The sequence below is a fragment of the Typopeltis vanoorti genome, chromosome 5, assembly GCF_054136105.1.
Source record: "Typopeltis vanoorti isolate ZY-2024b chromosome 5, IOZ_Tvanoo_1.0, whole genome shotgun sequence".
Classification (NCBI taxonomy): Eukaryota; Metazoa; Arthropoda; class Arachnida; order Uropygi; family Thelyphonidae; genus Typopeltis; species Typopeltis vanoorti.
The window spans coordinates 11891686-11910603 of record NC_143553.1 but is presented as its reverse complement, the minus strand read 5'-3'; the positions used below and the strand labels follow the sequence as shown (position 1 = coordinate 11910603).

General features: G+C 34.7%; 1 protein-coding gene across 2 annotated transcripts in view; it reads left to right on the top strand.

The window, feature by feature from the left end:
- LOC150106226 (gamma-tubulin complex component 6-like) overlaps window positions 1-18918 on the top strand; it is a 909633-nt gene that overhangs the window by 471914 nt on the left and 418801 nt on the right. For both annotated transcript variants that reach the window (XM_090392253.1, XM_090392252.1), the window contains 2 exons: window positions 167-258; window positions 14425-14564. In XM_090392253.1, coding sequence (XP_090248379.1) covers window positions 167-258; window positions 14425-14564 — 232 coding nt within the window. The remainder of the gene's footprint in view (window positions 1-166; window positions 259-14424; window positions 14565-18918) is intronic.

The following is an 18918-nucleotide window of genomic DNA, read 5'->3' as shown; positions in this document are numbered from 1 at the left end:
TCGACTCCTTGGAGTTTCCCGGAACAATAATAATAACAATAATAATAATAATACTAAATATACAACTAAAGAAATAAATTTGTAAGAACTGCTAAATAATTGTTTTAATATAAAATTATTTATTCTAGAAAGTTTTGTTATCAAATTATTTTTATGTTTATTTCAGGTTCCTTAAAGAGTGGGTGTTTGAAGGGGTGTGTAATGACTTATACAATGAGTTTTATGTACAAGTTAATTGCACTTATCTTTCTGCTAAAGGTAAGATGACCTTGGTGGAACTCTTGGTAGAACTCTTTGAACATTTGATAAAAGAAAAATATTAAAATTTTACCTTTTTTTCCCACTTTTTTTCCCATTATCCTTTTTTTTTGTTTTGTTTTGAATGATCCATAGAGTACTTAATAATTGATCAAAATTTAAGATGAGGTTTTTTCATGACAATGCTGAACATTATCTTTTAAGTTATGAAGAAAACATATATCCACATTCTTGTATATGTTTGTGTGTGCATATTATTATTGACAGTGTCCACTGTATTTGAAGGGTGCATTTTTGTTAAACAAGGGAACAAATGTAGCATATTTTGTGAATTATGTGAAAATAAGAATGAAGCGAAATAATATAAAATCATTGTTTCTATGTTCAGGATAGATCAGTTCCCATTTACAGGGTATGCACATACTTTACATTTTTCATAATATTTTTTGATATTATTCATAATTCCTTCTTATTACTCTGTATTTAAAAAATAAATAATTAATGATGATCCTACCAATGAAACATGAAATGCTTAGCAGCTGTAAGTTTTTTGTTCATCCATCCATCCATCCACTCATCTGTGCACAACTTCTTCCATGGCACTGGCTAAACAAATTTTAGGTAATATGGCATATGGAATTCATACAGAAAATTTTGATCCTTGAATCATGTTATTCAAGTATCTCTGCTCTGCTAGATAGAATTTAATGAAATATGAACTGAGGTATGAATTATGTATATGATGTTAGTATAGTTCATATTTTAATTTTACTCAATAGTCAATGCATTTTTATTAGAAAGATTTGGCAAAATAATTCAAATATTGATCAGTCTATACTAGTGTGGCCGACATTATTTTCATAAACCAGGACATTATTTTCTTAAGTTATTTATATATATATACAGGGTGATCATAATTAAAGTATCCCTGTTTAAGGGCTTGTGGAGTGCCATCCAGTGATACACCTGTAGCAAACCTTTGCTGGAATGTGTCATGTGTCATGGAGAACAAATATCTAAGAGGGAGGATGGGGGGAAATTAGTTCCAAAATTCACTGCCAGGGGCATTGGGAACAAGTAATGGATGCAATTTGCATATAACACGCCTCGGAAGGTGCCACGAGCGTTTAAAATGATGGATACAGGATTTTTCTGTTCATTCTGGTTGTTAATACCATCCATAGTGATGGCACTAACCTTGCCCCAGCATGCCTTGCTCGTGAACCTGCATTATCTAAACAATTGGTGAACTCTTTTGCCTGAATAAATGTCGACAAGGTCCACTATCTCCATATACTCTGTAATCAATGTTTAGTTTTTTGAAGAAATGGTTGACTATGCAAAACCCACATGCAATCCAACAAATTCCTTCGCATTCACCCACAGTTATTGTCTGATGTGGGTTTAAGTCTTCATTTATCATTGGGCCAATCTTTCTTTGAGGACATTCATCAGTCAGTTCCTGTGATCTGCTCAGTTACTGCCGATTATCACGATATGATAAACAATGTTGTTGGGCCACAGCTAAAGCAGTGTCTCTGCATGGATTCAGTCATTTTCTTGCAGGATAGTGCCCCTCCACACATCGGTTGATCAGTATAGGAGGTTTTTTGAGAATATTTCATGGAAGCTAGAGTGATCAGCAATGTGTTTCCCACTGCATGGCCTCTTCGTTGACCTGATCTTGACCCCCCCCCCCCCTGTGACTTCTGGCTCTTGGGATTTCTCAAAGACAGGATTTATTGGAATCATCCTGATAACTTGCCAGTACTGAAAGACATAATTTCACAGATATTTCACACAGCATGTGTGCAATATCTGTTCTGACCAGCTGCATTCTGCCATTGAACTCGCTGTACAAAGGATGCAGTTTATAGAATGCTGGGAATAGCAGCAGATTGAACAGTACAACCCGTGAATGCATAATGGAAATGAACAAAAATGTGTAATTTATGCTTGTGTCGATTTTGTATTCCTAAAAAATTTCACAGCATTTAGATCACTGTGTGTTGCTTCATAATGCCTTAAAGGAATACTTTAATTTTGTTTACTCTGTATATGTAGCTGTGCAGTATGTGTATGTATCACGCACACATACTGCACAGCTATTCAGCTTTATTTCATCAGAATTGTTTATAACTTTTTAAGCATATATGCATTACTAAAAAAATAAAATATATATTATATATTGTCGTTTAAGAGATACTATATTATATATAGTTTACATGTTTTATTAAAAAATAATATTATTAATAATTATAATTATTACAATTCTCTTACACTCTAATGTAGAATGATTTAAGTATAATTAAACATTCAGAACGGCAATTTTAACATAATTTCAAATATTTTTTAATTAATGACTCAGAAGTTATAACTTACATATCTAAATTCTGCAGTGTTAAACTTGGTATGTAGTTCAATGGACTGTATTATCAAGAAAGTGTTTTAGATATGTATAAAAAATAACTAATACTGGGTTTATAGGTTGTAATAATTATTTAACAAAACCTACTAGTTTCGCCACTTAAGCTAGTGGCTTCATCTGGGTTAGGATGAACACACAAATATATAACAAGCGTTAAATATTAATCATTACATAACTAAAAACACTGAATGTGTAGGAACCGTTACACAAAAATACAAGTAAACAGAAACACGTGGAGAATGGAAACTGGCACATGGTCAGTCATTGTTCAGTAGGTGTGCCCAATGGTTTGCAGAAAAATTAAAGTCTTATGTGTTTAAAGATCTGATAAGTGACTTCAAAATGTCAAACAAAATCATTCCTTGATTTTTGTTCAGAGTGCCTTGTGAGTGGATTACCATTGTAGCCTCTTTGATGTTGCGGGTGCTGAAGTTGTCTTCTATGTATGGCATAGAGCTCTTGTCCCACTCAGTGTTGTGGTGAGTGCAGAAGTAATGGAATGCCAGACCTGATCTCTCTTCTCTGTTGTTATTAATGTCTCCAATATGCTCCTCTTGTCTTATTTCTAAACTTCTCGATATTTGTCCTATGTAATTAAGCCCACAAGAACATGGAATATCGTAAACTCCTTGATGTTTGTTGAAAGTTTACATTGTAACTTCTTTGTTACAGTGATCATAATTCTCACAAATGGAATAGAAATTCTAGCAATCAAAAATTCAACTCTTAACAATTTCAACACATATTTGCTGTAAACAGTTATAAGACTTCCATGTCAGGTAAGTGTTTATGTTTAAGTCCACTCATTTCCGTCATTACTCTATTCATAGTGTTATGATTAAGAGTATTCAGTGAAATTAAAAATTTTCTTTTCCCTGTTATAATTTCATTTTTATTAACAAAATTTATGATTTTTTTTTTTTCAGTATATTGCACCATATTTTATGAGTAAAAGAAATGGTATTTAGAATTACTATTAAAATTTGTTAAGTCATTGAAGTTACACATGGTGGAGGAGGACCTCTCTGTGATGGTACTAGCCCTTTTCATTCTCACCCATTTTTCTTTAAATTCTACTTCTACCGAATCTTTTATGCTGTCCTGTCTTCCAGACCACCATCACTGGGATCAAACACCATGCCACCATGTTTGCTGTGTGGTGTGATCCATGGCCATTTAGAAAGGGGGGATACTGGTATTCTTTCACTATGTTGATCTCTTTTCAGCAAGGCAGGCAGTCCTTGCAAGGAACAACTGGCTAGTGGGCTTGCCTGCAAGAGTCGGTGGTGTTGCAGTAAGTCTCCCACCCCATTGTCCAGTGTCAAGGCCCAATGCTTATTGTGGTTTCAGTGTAGCATTCAGGGTAGAGCTGGCATTCCTCTCCTGAGCATATGTTCTTGAGAGAATTACACCTCAGCCAAACACATTGCTCAGGTTGAAACAGCAGCAAGATTTAAATAGCCAATGGACAAATTGAAACAAATCTTGAAACATGCCCTAACTCAACATCACATGAGCTCAAGATCAGTACCATCAACATAAGGAGCATAGTAAAAAACACAAAACCTAGTAAGTTCTTTCCAAGCAATAAATACAAAATGTTATATTCAGACAATAAAAACCTTGGAAAAGAAGGAGCAGCTATGTATTCAGCACTAAATACGAAGCTAATCTTTGTGAATGGCAGGCAATATCACTCTAAAAAATCCCAAAAAAAGGATCTACTAAAGTACAAATGGAAGAATTTTTTTAGGCTTTAGCGAAAGCAAATGACACAATGAAAAAAAAGAAAAGCTGATCCTTCTTGGCGATGTAAATGGCAGAGTAGAAAATCATTGTCAGACATATAGAAATATTTTGGGAAAATGAGAAAAGAGAAAAGCTAATAATAATGGCAAATGGTTGGGTTTCTGCTCAGCACATGAATTGGTTGTTACTAATGCAATGTTCAAACACAAAAATGTGCATAAATTCACAGGGAGAGAAGAGGCAAGGAATAAGAAGGCGTCTCATTGACTATGTTATTGTTGATAGTGATGTTTTCTCGCTAGCACAGGACACTAGAGTGTGCAGAGGATTTGAAGTTGGAAGTGATCAGTGTTATGTCATTGCTTTTGCTATATTTTACTGATTTATATCTTCCTATTCTATCTTTCAATCGCTATTTTACTTACTTCGTCAGATATCAGGCCTAATATGCTTACATCTAGGATTGTTTCCTCTTCGCATACTGGAAGTGATCAGTGTTATGTCATTGCTTTTGCTATATTTTACTGATTTATATCTTCCTATTCTATCTTTCAATCACTATTTTACTTACTTCGTCAGATATCGGGCCTAATATGCTTACATCTAGGATTGTTTCCTCTTCGCATACTGGAAGTGATCAGTGTTATGTCATTGCTTTTGCTATATTTTACTGATTTATATATTCATATTCTATCTTTCAGTTGCTATTTTACTTACTTTGTCAGATATCGGGCCTAATATGCTTACATCTAGGATTGTTTCCTCTTCGCATACTGGCAAATTTATATTATGCTGTGCCAGCCAGTAACCTATAGCAGAAAAGATCCATGCTCAGGGAGACAATACTAGATTCTGAGGTGTTCTTACACAATATCTTACTTTAACACGGCCGTATAGATTCAGACTGCAGTCGTGACCTAAATCTATAATTATATACACCTTCTAATTCCTTCCCACCAAAATAGGTTCTATTTTTATAAGTGGTAAATCAGAATCAGGCATGACTCAGGTTTAGGTAACTATGACATGTTTATTGGAATATCAAAACAAAATACACTAAAAATTCCTACATTCAATTTGACTCGATATTAAATAAGGAAACTCGAGTTAAGAGATTAACATACTCTAAATTAAATCAAAGGTTATAAAACATCGTAAAACACAGTGATTGAATATTGGGATAGATTGCATATGATATGATGTTAAGCTGAAATTCCCTTCTGGAAGCTATTCATAAGATATTATAAACAAACATTCTAATGTTACTCAGTTACTAAAATCCTAATCTCGTTAAGTTAACTCAATCACATGCAACACAAAAGACCTCTTCCAAACAATTCTTCTTATTCCCAGAAGGAGGTTAACTATCTAACTAGAGTCGGTCCACAAAGTTCTTTAGGATAATTTTCATAATTTACATTCACATATAATCTTCTCTCTTCTAAGGAATTCTAAACACAAAATAGAGTAATTTTACTTTACCGAATTTTTTTCCGCGTCTTTCAGCACTATGTGTACATCTGGTTACCTCTTGTTTATTGGCTGTCCTTACACCAACATAGGGGTTACTCTATCTTCATAATTTCTGCCAAACACGGACTTGAATCTTTGCATCTCAGGAAACATCTCTATTCCTTTCGATAGGACTTTTCAGCGACGTCTCGATTCTGCCAGGGCTGGAAATTTTACCTTCAGCTCTGCGTAGAATCCTACTCTATTCTCAGGAAACCTCGCTGTCCTACATCTTAGCACAGACGCTTCATCCCCCCTTACTCGAACCACCGGCTAACTTCCGAACCAGGAAACACGAATAGACAAGAGAGAGCTGCGATACGGCGCTCGTCCCCTTATATTTTTTGTTCGAGTGGCTTCTTTTTTTTCAGTCCCCTTTGCACACAACTTATCCTTTCTCCCCTTTGGGTCAAACGATGCTCTCCCCTTTGCTGTTATGCTCTTGTATTCACGGAATTCGCGTCGACATACGTTACGCTGGGCACGTGTAGTAGTATACCTTCTAAGAATTGTTATTTAATCTCTGTCTGGTGACTCACAATCACTCTATTCAGCTAAAGTGAGGCGTAAATTAATATTAACAAATTCGTCTTTTAAAACATTCTCTAATTCAATGTTAGAATAATCACAATAGATTAAATTACATGGTACATAAATCAATGCAATTTTATACATATGTGAAGAGGTTTCACTTTAATGTCAGCTGATGTGCAGGTATTTCTCTTTGTCTGTATAGTTTAGTATGTTAGATTTTGAATGAATGATTTCTTTGCAAGATTCCTTCATTCCGGATCTAACAAAGGCCACCCCCCCTTTTTATAAAAAAGTTTTTCTCATTTTCTAGGAAAACTCTTTTTGCTTTTATCTCAATCCTCTGGGGATGAACCTTCCATTCTTTTTGGGTCTCAGTGCATATCTCGGCTCAGGTGACTATTGTTTCCTCATGAAATGACTGAGTTTGCCCATTCCCATTATGTATATTCGGTGCTTTTAACAATTTGGACCTACTTAATTCTCCATTATTTTTATTCATAAAGCTTGCACAATCAGTAAGTGTGCACCCTTTGTAGCAATTGCTAAATTTCAACACAATAAACCACTTATAGCTTTTCTAAGCATAAAAAGAAAACAGAGGAAGTTGGCATAATCAAACTGCCGCTGAGGTTGTATACTAACTTCATGTTTTCTGTACTTGTTCCATCTCGGTCTGTTATAGGAGCTTCTAGATCTCTTAATTATCTCCATGTAGTTTACTCCGATTGTTCTCGGACAATCCTCTGCTAAATTTTCTTCTGTAATACCTTGGTCATTTGCTAATTTTATGCTTGATATTTGGTAAGTTTCAGATTGACTGTTCACTTATGAAGTTGAAGCTAATTCAGAATCAATCTGGTTATCTTGAGACACTTCATTAACTCTATCAGTTGGCATGACATTCCCTTTTCTGTGCATTCCTTCTTCACGAGGTCTCTCATTTCTATTTCTACCTTTATATTTTTCATTCCTTTTACTAAACCGTTTATTTACCATTAGGATTATCTCATTTCTAGAGAAGTTGCAAGAGAACTTGTACCTCTCTAGAAAGTTCCTAAAATCTGAACGTGTGGGCGAGATGTCCTAGGGAGGACCAATAACTCCTGCCAAACACACGTTAAACTCAGGTAAGTATAATTAAATACTCTAGATTAAATCAAGGTTATAAAACATCGTAAAACACAGTAACTGAAAATTGGGATAGATTGCAAATGATATGATGTTAAGCTTAGAATATGATGTCGATCTTAGAATAATCACAATAGATTAAATTACATGGTACATAAATCAATTCAATTTTATACATATGTGAAGAGGTTTCACTTTAATCTCAGCTGATGTGCAGGTATTTCTCTTTGTCTGTGTAGTTTAGTAGTATGTTAGATTCTGAACGAATGATTTCTTAACTCGATTTTCCTTATTTAGTATTGAGCAAAAATTGAATGTATGAATTTTTTAAGTGTATTTTGTTTTGATATTCCAATAAATATGTCATATTTATCTAAACCTGAGTCATGTCTGATTACAATTCCAAACTACCACTTATAAAAATAGAACCTCCTTTGGTGGGAAGGAATTAGAAAGTGTATATAATTATAGATTTAGGTCACGACTGCAGTCTGAATCTATATGGCCGTGTTAAAGTAAGATATTGTGTAAGAACCCCTCAGAATCTAGTATTGTCTCCCTGAGCATGGATCTTTTCTGCTATAGGATACTGGCTTGTGCAGCATAATATAAATTTGCCAGTATTCAAAAAGGAAACAATCCTAGATGTAAGTATATTAGGCCTGATATCTGAAGAAGTAAATGAGCGATTGAAAGATAGAATAGGAAGATATAAATCAGTATAACATAGAGAAAGCAATGATGTAACTTTGGTGCAGCCGACAGGATGTGAATTGGGACCCTAAAATTTAAGGTTAATAGGGAATAATCACTATAAGTTGGTCTTGGATTCGTATAAGGTAGTCAGGCATTTGTTGGAATAACAGAGAGTGTGAAAAAGGGTAAATTATTAAGTTTATAAGATGAATGCAGTTATGTCTCAGTCATCGAGTTCAGATTTAGATGACTCTGAATTCTTTAGGATGATAAATCCTCAACAGGTTTTTCCTCAGTTTTTCGGGGGGGGGGGGGGGGGGAATCTGATGACGTTCTGGCTTTTTTGAGTACAGAGAGGAACTTAGAAGAATTGGTAGATGGAGTGAGTTACAATTGCTAATTCTGCTGCAGCAAGCTTATTGGAAAGGCAAAGACTTACTTTTACTCCTCACCTGTCTTAAAAGAAACTCAAGATTACTATAAATTTAAAGAGGTCCTAATATCCCAGTTTTCTAAAGTAAGGAATGTAGGACCTATTTAAATTTATAGTAATCTTGAGTTTCTTTTAAGACAGCCGAGGAGTAAGAGTAAGTCTTTGCCTTCCCAATAAGCTTGCTGTGGAGCAGAATTATCAATTATAACTCACTCCATCTACCAATTCTTCTTAGTTCCTCTATGCACTCAAAAAACGCCAGAATGTCATCAGATTCCTCCCTGAAAACTGAGGAAAAACCTGTTGAAAATTTATCGTCCTAAAGAATTCAGAATCATCTAAATCTGAGCTTGATGGTTGAGACATACCTGCATTCATCTTACAAGCTTAATAATTTACCCTTTTTCACACTCTCTGTTATTCCAACAAATGCCTAACTGCCTTATACAAATCCAAGAACAACTTATAGTGATTATTCCCTATTAACCTTAACTTTTAGGGTCCCTAATCACATCCTGTCAGCTGCGGCATTGTTACGTCGTTGCCTTCTCTATATTTTACTGATTTATATCTTCCTATTCTATCTTTCAATCGCTCATTTACTTCTTCAGTTATCGGGCCTAATATACTTACATCTAGGATTGTTTCCTTTTTGAATACTGGCAAATTTATATTATGCTGCGCCAGCCAGTATCCTATAGCAGAAAAGATCCTTGCTCAGGAAGACAATACTAGATTCTTAGGCGTTTTTACACAATATCTTGTTTTAACACACCATATAGATTCAGACTGCAGTCGTGACCTAAATCTATAATTATATACACTTTCTAATTCCTTTCCATCAAAAGTGGTTTTATTTTTATAAGTGGTAAATCGGAATCAGGCATGACTCAGGTTTAGGTAAATATGACATGTTTATTGGAATATCAAAACAAAATACACTAAAAATTCCTACATTCAATTTGACTCGATACTAAATAAGGAAACTCGAGTTAAGAGATTTAACATACTCTAAATTAAATCAAAGATTATTAAACATAGTAAGACACAGTGATTGAATATTGGAATAGATTGCAAATGATATGATGTTAAGCTAAAATTCCCTTCTGGAAGCTATTCATAAGATATTATAAACAAACATTCTAATGTTACTCAGTTACTAAAATCCAAATCCTAATCTCATTAAGTTAACTCAATCACATACAACACAAAAGACTTCTTCCAAACAATTCTTCTTATTCCCAGAAGGAGGTTAACTATCTAATTAGAGTCTGTCCACAAAGTTCTTTAGGATAATGTTCATAATTTACATTTGCATATAATCTTCTCTCTTCTAGGGATTTCTAAACACAAAATAGAGTAATTTTACTTTACCGAACTTTTTCCTGCATCTTTCAGCACCACTTGTACATCTGGTTACCTCTTGTTTATTGGCTGTCCTTACGCCAACATAGGGGTTATGCTATTTTCATAATTTCTGCCGAACACGGACTCGAATCTTTGCATCTCAGGAAACATCTCTATTCCTTTCGATGGGACTTTTCAGTGACGTCTCGGTTCTGCTAGGGCTGGAAATTTTACCTTCAGCTCTGCATAGAATCCTACTCCATTCTCGGGAAACCTCGCTGTCCTACATCTTAGCACAGATGCTTCATCCCCCCTTACTCGAACCACTGGCTAACTTCCGAACCAGGAACCGGGAAACACGAATAGACAAGAGAGAGCTGCGATACGGCGCTCGTCCCCTTATATTTTTCGTTCGAGTGCCCTCTTTTTTTTCAGTCCCCTTTGCACACGACTTACCCTTTCTCCCCTTGAGGTTCAACCCATGCTCTCCCCTTTGCTGTTATGCTCTGGTATTAACGGAATTCGCGTCGACATACGTTCTGTGTAAGCTACTGCAGCCGGCGTTACGCTGGACACGTGTAGTAGTATACCTTCTGAGAATTGTTATTTAATCTCTGTCTGGTGACTCACAATCACTCTATTCAGCTAAAGTGAGGCTATCATCTATCTAAGAAACTAGCATTTATTTCTCTGTATGTGTGTGTGTGTATACCCAGGTAACTTTAATATAAATGTCAAAATGTCTTAAAATTAAAGTTATTACTCTTGACACAATAGTAATCTCCATAATATTATCAAAATCAAAATAAAGAAAATTTAATCTTTGTTACAAATGCTAGAAAACTATAATAATGTTCCAGTAATCATGTAATTTGATGACAAATATTTTGTACTATATTTTAATCTTTTAAAACATTTTCTAATTCGATCTTAGAATAATCACAATAGATTAAATTACATGGTACATAAATCAATGCAATTTTATACATATGTGAAGAGGTTTCACTTTAATGTCAGCTGATGTGCAGGTATTTCTCTTTGTCTGTGTAGTTTAGTATGTTAGATTTTGAATGAATGATTTCTTTGCAAGATTCCTTTATTCAGGATCTAACATCAGCATTTCCGACTTGAGCAGGATAAATTAAATTTCATGTTGAAAAGAATAACTTGTAAGAAGGTTTTAAAATGAATGAAAGTTGAGCAGCTCTCAGATGTGAATGTAGACTAAAATGCACAAACATTATTCAAGAAAAAATTAAAGAGTTTGAGAACAGGAACCAAACCTTGCAGATTCAGTGAAAAGCCTTGAAGAAAACATTGATTGATTAAACCAGAGAGGCATGTGGTGAGGTTGTCTGCAAGAATAGAAAAATCAGAACTCCATCGTGGACACAGGAAGATAAAGAGGCAGTGAAGGAAAAGAATAAAGCATATCAAAAGTTCCTGACAAATAAGTCAGCTTGTGCTCTTAGAGAATGCAGAGACAAACATAAGAAAGCTAAACACTGTGTAAAACTTTCTAAACAAAAGTCATGGAAAACTTTGGTAAAAACATAGAAAATGAATATCAGTAAGGTGGCAAAATATTCTGGAGGCTACTGAAAAAGCTAAGGAATTGAGGAAAGAGTGCTGTAAAAGGAATTAGAAATGATAAAGGTAACATGAAAACTGGAGAAAAGAGATATTCTTGATGTATGGAGTAAATAATTCAGAAAATTGCTAAATGAAACAAGCAGTGGCAGCACAGTGGTAAAAACGCTCCACATGCATGCAATGAGGAATACTTATCCACACTTGAAGTAGAAAAAGCCATCAAAAACCTGAATGTGGAAAGGCAGCAGGAGTAGATGATATTCGACCAGAAATGCTGAAGTATGGAGGTATAAAAAGTCTTACAGTTGCTGCAGTGCACAATTCAGAAGCTCTGGACAGAGGGACGAAATCCAGATGTTTGGAGTAGAGCTCTCATATTACCAATATATAAAAAGGGAAATAAAACTGTATGTGAGAATTACAGAGGTATTTCCCTACTGAATGTTCCTGGTAAGATTTATGCAAATATATTTGATAAATGGTTGAGAAGGATTGTGAAAGGGAAGCTTGGTGAGGAACAAGCTTGATTCAGGGCAAATACTGGCTTTCAGAATCAGATTTTCACTTTACGACAAATAGTTGAGAAATATGGGAATATATAACAAAAAAATCTGTATTTAAGTTTTGTAGACCTACAAAAGGCATATGACAAAGTGCCAAGAGAAAAGGTATTCAAAATGCTACAGTTATATTGTCAATGGAGAATTATATCAAGCAATACTTAGTCTTTATTTGAGTTGTAAGTCAGTTGTTACAATTGATGGAAGTACAGGAAGTTGGTTTGATGTTAAGTCTGATCAGACAAGGATGTACATTATCCCCTCTGTTATTCATTATCTATATGTGTCATATATAGATAATGAATATCAAAATTGGAGATGTTAATGTCAGCTCTTTACTTTATGCGGATGATGTTATCCTAAATAAATATGGTACAAGTCTGCAAGATTCCTGACTAAATTGAATAACTGTTGTATTAAATTTGGTATGAAAATCAGATAAGACAAAGACAATCAAAATAGGCAAAAACATATTGAAAATATTAACTGCATCGTGAATGGAGAAATGTTTTAATTAGAACAATTAAAACATTTCAGCTACTTAGGCACAATTTTTAGCGAAGATGGTAAATTAAATCTGGAAATAGACAACAGAATCAACAAAACTGATATGGTAGGAAGTTAACAGAATAAATTTATATGGAATAAGAGACAAATTAGTCAAAACACTAAATTAGCTGTATACAAGACAGTTTTCAAACCTATTTTAACTTATGTGTCTGAGATCTCGATTAGGAATAATACATTTCACCAAAGACTAGAGACCACAGATATGAGAGTCCTGAGAAAGATTAGGGGGCATGAACCGATGGCAATAATGGGAATATCGTATTAAAGACGAGGATATTAGGAAAGAACTTGATATTGTTAACATCCAGGAATGTGTTAGTAGTTTTATTCTCAGGTGGTATGGTCACAGAATGGGAGAGGAAAGATTAACAAAACAAATGTTCTCTGCCAGAGGAAGGTCAAAATATAGCTGGATTGATACAGTAAAAAGTGCCTTTGAAGATAGAAATATAAGGTCTGATAATGTATGAGTCTTGACAGATAACAGATTGATTTGGAGGGAAATTGTTAATAGGCAGTTAGTAATGATGTAAGTTCTTCATTTAGAAATTAATGTAAGTTCTTCATGTAGTACTATCCTATACACCTCAAGGGGTGTACAGGATAGTACTATCCTAATATCCTGTACACTCCTTGAGGGTTCATGTGAGGAATTTCACTATGATGATGATGTATAAATTCAAGCAATTTAAATATCTCATCTTCATCAGTGAATGGCGTTAAGAACTGCCAAGCACAAAGAAACGATATTAGCAGCTAATCACATACAAGTCAAAATAGGAGCAGCCAACTACAAACAAGTGATGACTGTTGCAACTAGCCCCATTTAAGTAATGACAGGAGCAACTGCCTGCCTTCATTGAACAGTCATGTCATTAACCTGTCATGACACCCTGTACAGTGATAATCCTTACTACTTAGTAAAGGCTTCAACTTTCTTGAGCATCTGATATGAAAGCAATGACTAGCAGCCTTAACAAAATAGAATTAACAGTTATGAATTCATTAAAAACCAATCAGATTATTGTGATTACTAAAGCTAATAAAGGAAATTCTACTGTTATGTTAAACCAAACAAACTGACCTTCAAAATTGAATCAATTAGCCTTTAACAACAATACTTATGAACTTGTCAAATGTAACCTAACTGATTGGATTGAACAAAAAAAAATAGTATCTCTTGTATAAGAATCTCGTATCTATGTCAGTCACTTAGACACGATTAAAAAGCTACTTCCTGACTATATGCACTCACTCCCCAAGAATTTACAGTTTTTCTAAGATACACAAATGTAACGTACCACGTTAGCTGATAGTTGAAGGTATCAATAGCCCAGTTATCATCTATCTAAGAAACTAGCATTTATTTCTCTGTATGTGTGTGTGTGTATACCCAGGTAACTTTAATATAAATGTCAAAATGTCTTAAAATTAAAGTTATTACTCTTGACACAATAGTAATCTCCATAATATTATCAAAATCAAAATAAAGAAAATTTAATCTTTGTTACAAATGCTAGAAAACTATAATAATGTTCCAGTAATCATGTAATTTGATGACAAATATTTTGTACATTTGTAGACTAATTTACAGTAAATTTTTTGTCTTTTAATAGATGAAAGTTATTGGTCTCATGGATACACTTTAATAGCAGAAGGAATTAACAAATTTGTACCCCCATTTTTGAGTAACATGGCATCAGCAATTTTTTTATGTGGCAAATCTCTTAATCTTTTAAAGCTATGTTGTCCCAAAGTAAGTTGCTTTTACATATATATATATTCATAATCCTTCCAATATTAAAAAGACAGTGTCTCATAAAAGTATATACTGTATAACAAAAAAACAACACACCAGTATATTTTTTTTTCTGATTTTGTATCAGTGTTTTTCAAACTGTTGTAATAAAAGCCACACTTTTCTTATGTTAAATACAGTTGATTCTCATTATAACAAACATGCTTAATATGACAAAGTACTGAAAAAGTTCTAATCGAAGCTCTACGGGTACGAAGTTATTTTAAAAGAAATTTACTGTAACGAACCTTTTATTATAACAAACCATTCATATGGTTCCTATAAGTCTGCTATAGTGTGATTTGGCATATCACTTGCATGAGCCTCATATAATTTTTGGCTATTTGGTGTGAGATAGAGATCAACAGGATGAATTATGTAATTGATTGCTGCTATAATCCGGGGGAGTATAAGGGAGAATGTTGATGGTGTGCATTGGAAAATGTGCATGATGAGTGAAGATCGAGTAATTATTATGGGGGATTTTCACTCTGAGAACATAGATTAGGAGAAGGAATGGTCATAAGGAAGGAAGGAAAAAAATGGATGTTTTACAGTTGTTAAGACATAATTACCTGAGTCATCATATAATGGAAAGGACGAGAGGTTCAAGAGCATTGGATTTGGTCATGACATCAGAGAACCTACCAATAAGCAATTTAGTCACACTGCTGTCTCCACTCGGGGAAAGTGATCATGTGGTCTACACCTGGGAGATTGTAAGAGGTGCTGAATTTTTGTTAAGAAGGGGGAGTATATGTGGAGTTACCAGTTTGGTGGTTATGACAAGCTGAGAAGTCAGCTTTCAGCAGTGCTATGGCATGAAAATTGGAAGGGGGAAAGATATGTCGATAGTGCATGGGAGATTGTCAAAGGGTTTTTAAGGAAAGCAGTATCAGACTGTATACCCAGAGTTAGGAGGAGAAATCAAGTAGAAGTAATCTGGATGAAGAGTATTATTAAGCAGGAGTTGCAGATAAAATAAAGGTTGTGGAGAATGTATAAAGAAAAAGGTGATCAGCATACCCATGAGCAGCACAAGGTATGGGCAGGGAGTGGGGGGGGGGGGAGTGACCTGTATGATAAAGAAGGCCAAAACTGATCATGAGCAGAAGCTAGCTGAAGTCCAAAAGAAATCCTAAGGAATTCTTGCACTATGTAGCAAGCAAAAGAAGGAATATCTGTGGAAGGATGACTTTAAAAAGTGTTGATATAAGTGAAGTAACAGAAGCAAATCAAATAATTGAGTTACTGATCATTTTGCAAAGTGCACCATACTATCTTGGTTGTGATATTGCAATACCGAATATGTCACTGACTGATGAGAAGCTAGAGACAGAAGAAATAGAGGTGCTTAGTATATTACAGAACAACCTTTATGCTAACGTTGACATAGGGCTAGATGGAATTTTGGCCTATACATTAGAAGAATGTGCAAGAGAATTTGCACCTTCTCTGACCAAGCTGCTTAATTTAAGCCTCACTTCTGAAAAAATTCCAATAGAGTGGAAAGAGGAAATAATAATTCCACTGCATAAGAGAAGCCCCATGGCAAATTATAGACTAATCAGTATATCAGGAACAGTGGTTAAAGTTTTGGAGAAATTGATAAAAATCACAATTCAGGACTGGGTGAACATAAATATGATACTTATACTGCTGGAGTTTGCAGAGCAATTTGACAGGATTCCAAATGGAACTCTGTTTGCATAAGTTGGAGCAAATGGGAATGGATCCAATTCTGGTGATTGTGGAGGAGATGGCAGGTGACTAGTAGTGTACCTTGGGGCTCAGTACTTGGACCTATGTTATTTCATTTGTACATTAATGATATTGGAAATAATTTGACAGGAAATATCCCTTGTTTGCTATTGATGCAAAATTGGGAAGAACGATAGTCATTGAAGGTTATGTAGATATCTTGCAGGATGACTTAAATATGCTGGTGGTATGGGCAAAGGTAAATGGCTGTCAGTTTAACGTGGCTTAGTGTAAGGTGATGCACTTTAGGAGGATGAGATCACATGCTGGGTACTATATTATGAGAATTGAACTGCAAGACGTTGACGAGGCTAGAGACTTGGAGTTATTGTGGAGACAGAACTTAGTTTAGAGGGCCTATTACAAAGGCAGCCAAAACAGCACATCAAATTACATGGTTGTTGAAGAACATGTGGAAAAGCTGTAATAGGGAAGTTATTCCACTTTATAAGGCATTAATAAGGTCACATATGAACTATTGCACACAGATCTGGTCACTTAGATTCCTTTGTGATGAAGAAGTGGTGGAGAGGATACAGAGGCGAGTGACAAAGACTGTTGCAGGTCTGTGGAATGTTTCCTGTGAGAAAAGATTGAAGGCTGTGGGTTCCAAAAACTAGCTGATTGGTATAGGAGAGGAGATGTGATAAAAGCATATTAGCTATTAAAGGAGTTTTGATACTGATAACTTTTTTCTGTACAGTACAGGAAGGGAGAGAACAAGGGGTTATCCCTGGAAATTGTGTAAGAATGTGGTTAACAAGGGTTGCTAGGACTAGATTTTTCGGTTGAAAGGTGATGAATATAGAATGTGTTTCCAGAGATGGTTGTGAGTACTTCATCTGTGAATCAGTTTAAGGAGAAGTATGATAGATGTTGTGCGAATAATGGTTAGCGCAGTGTAGGCTCTCTTGTGATGAGTCCTCTGACTCCTCACAAGGTTATAATAATAATGTTTTCAATAGACTATGTTGGTATGCAACTTTAATTAAGACTTTCAAATTATTGTGTAGCATGATCATTTTGTTCTCTCGATGCACATGTTTTTAACGTCTGCTTTTTCAAAATAGATATTCTGTATGCTTTCTAGATGTCTTTTAGAGATGAAGAGGCTTATTTCCTGTTTCGCTTAAAGGTGACATTTATTGCATATCCTTAAATTATTTTAGCCTCACAATTAGAGATTATACCCTTTTCATAAATGAAGTTCTGACTTGAGGAAGTCTTCACACAGTGTTTTTTCTAAGCTGCTTAATAGTTGTTGTTCATGAAGTTCTATTCGTGAAAGTTTTTTTGTTTTTTTTTTGATGATATTTTCTTATTTTCAGTACAGTTTGTTCCTTCTGAAACAGGAGGCAAAGTTAACTTTTCATTTTGCACTGAGATTGTGATGGAATACAGCAGGTGTCATCGGATATGATTGATATCTTGAATATTTCGAAAAAAAAAGGCAATAACAATCAGGGAAAAGGAGAAGCTATAGTATTCAACACTAAATAAGGCTACTCTACTTGAATAGCAGGCAATTTCAAGTAGAGTAAGTATGTGGGAAAATATCAGAATTGAGGAACTGGACAATGAGAATTATTTTTGCATGTGGTCCCACAAAAAGTTCTACTAAGGTAGAAGTGGAGGAATTTTTTGAGGTTCTAGAGAAAGCAGCTGACAAAATGAAAAAGGAAAAGTTGGTCATTGTTAGAGATCTAAATAGTAGAGTAGGGAACAATTGTCAGACAAACAGAAATATTTTGGGAAAATTTGGAGAGAAGAGCAAAGCTAACAATAATAGCTAATACTCATTGGATTTCTGCTCAGAACATGGACTGGTTATTAATAACACAATGTTCCAACATAAAAATGTGCACAAATTCACATGGAGAGAAGAAGCAAGGAAGAAGAAAAGTCTCATTGACTATGTTATTGTTGATAGTGGTGTTTTCTCATGCAGGACACTAGAGTGTACAGAGGATTTGAAATTGGAAGTGATCAACATTTAGTGTTGAGCAGGATAAAATTGAATTTATACTGAAAAGAAGAACATGTAAGAAAGTTTTAAAGCAAATAAAAGATGAGCAGTTCTCAGATGTGAACTGTAGACTAAAATACTAGAATACTGAAATACTAAAACTGTAGAAAAACATGAAAAGCCCTCAACAAATAATTTATTCAGCCAGGGAGGCATTTTGTGAAGCTGTCTGCTAGGATAGAAAAATCAGAACTCCATGGTGGACACAGGAAGTTAAACAGGCAGTGGAGGAAAAGAAGAAAGCATATCAATAGCTCCTGGCAAGTAAGTCAGCTTGTAACTCTTAGAGCAGTGGTTCTTAACCTTTTTACTGGCCCGCATTCCAGTGAACTTCAATTTACATCCCCCCCCCTTGAAAAATGTGTTTTTTATTTCGTAGAAAAGAAAATTTATTGAAATAATCATATATGTATCAACATAAAATCAAAATAACATATCAATTTTTAGTTTGTTGTTGCTTTTTCATAATGTTTTGAAAGTGAGGTTCCTCTTTCGAAAGGGCTATGCACATATCATCACTTGCAT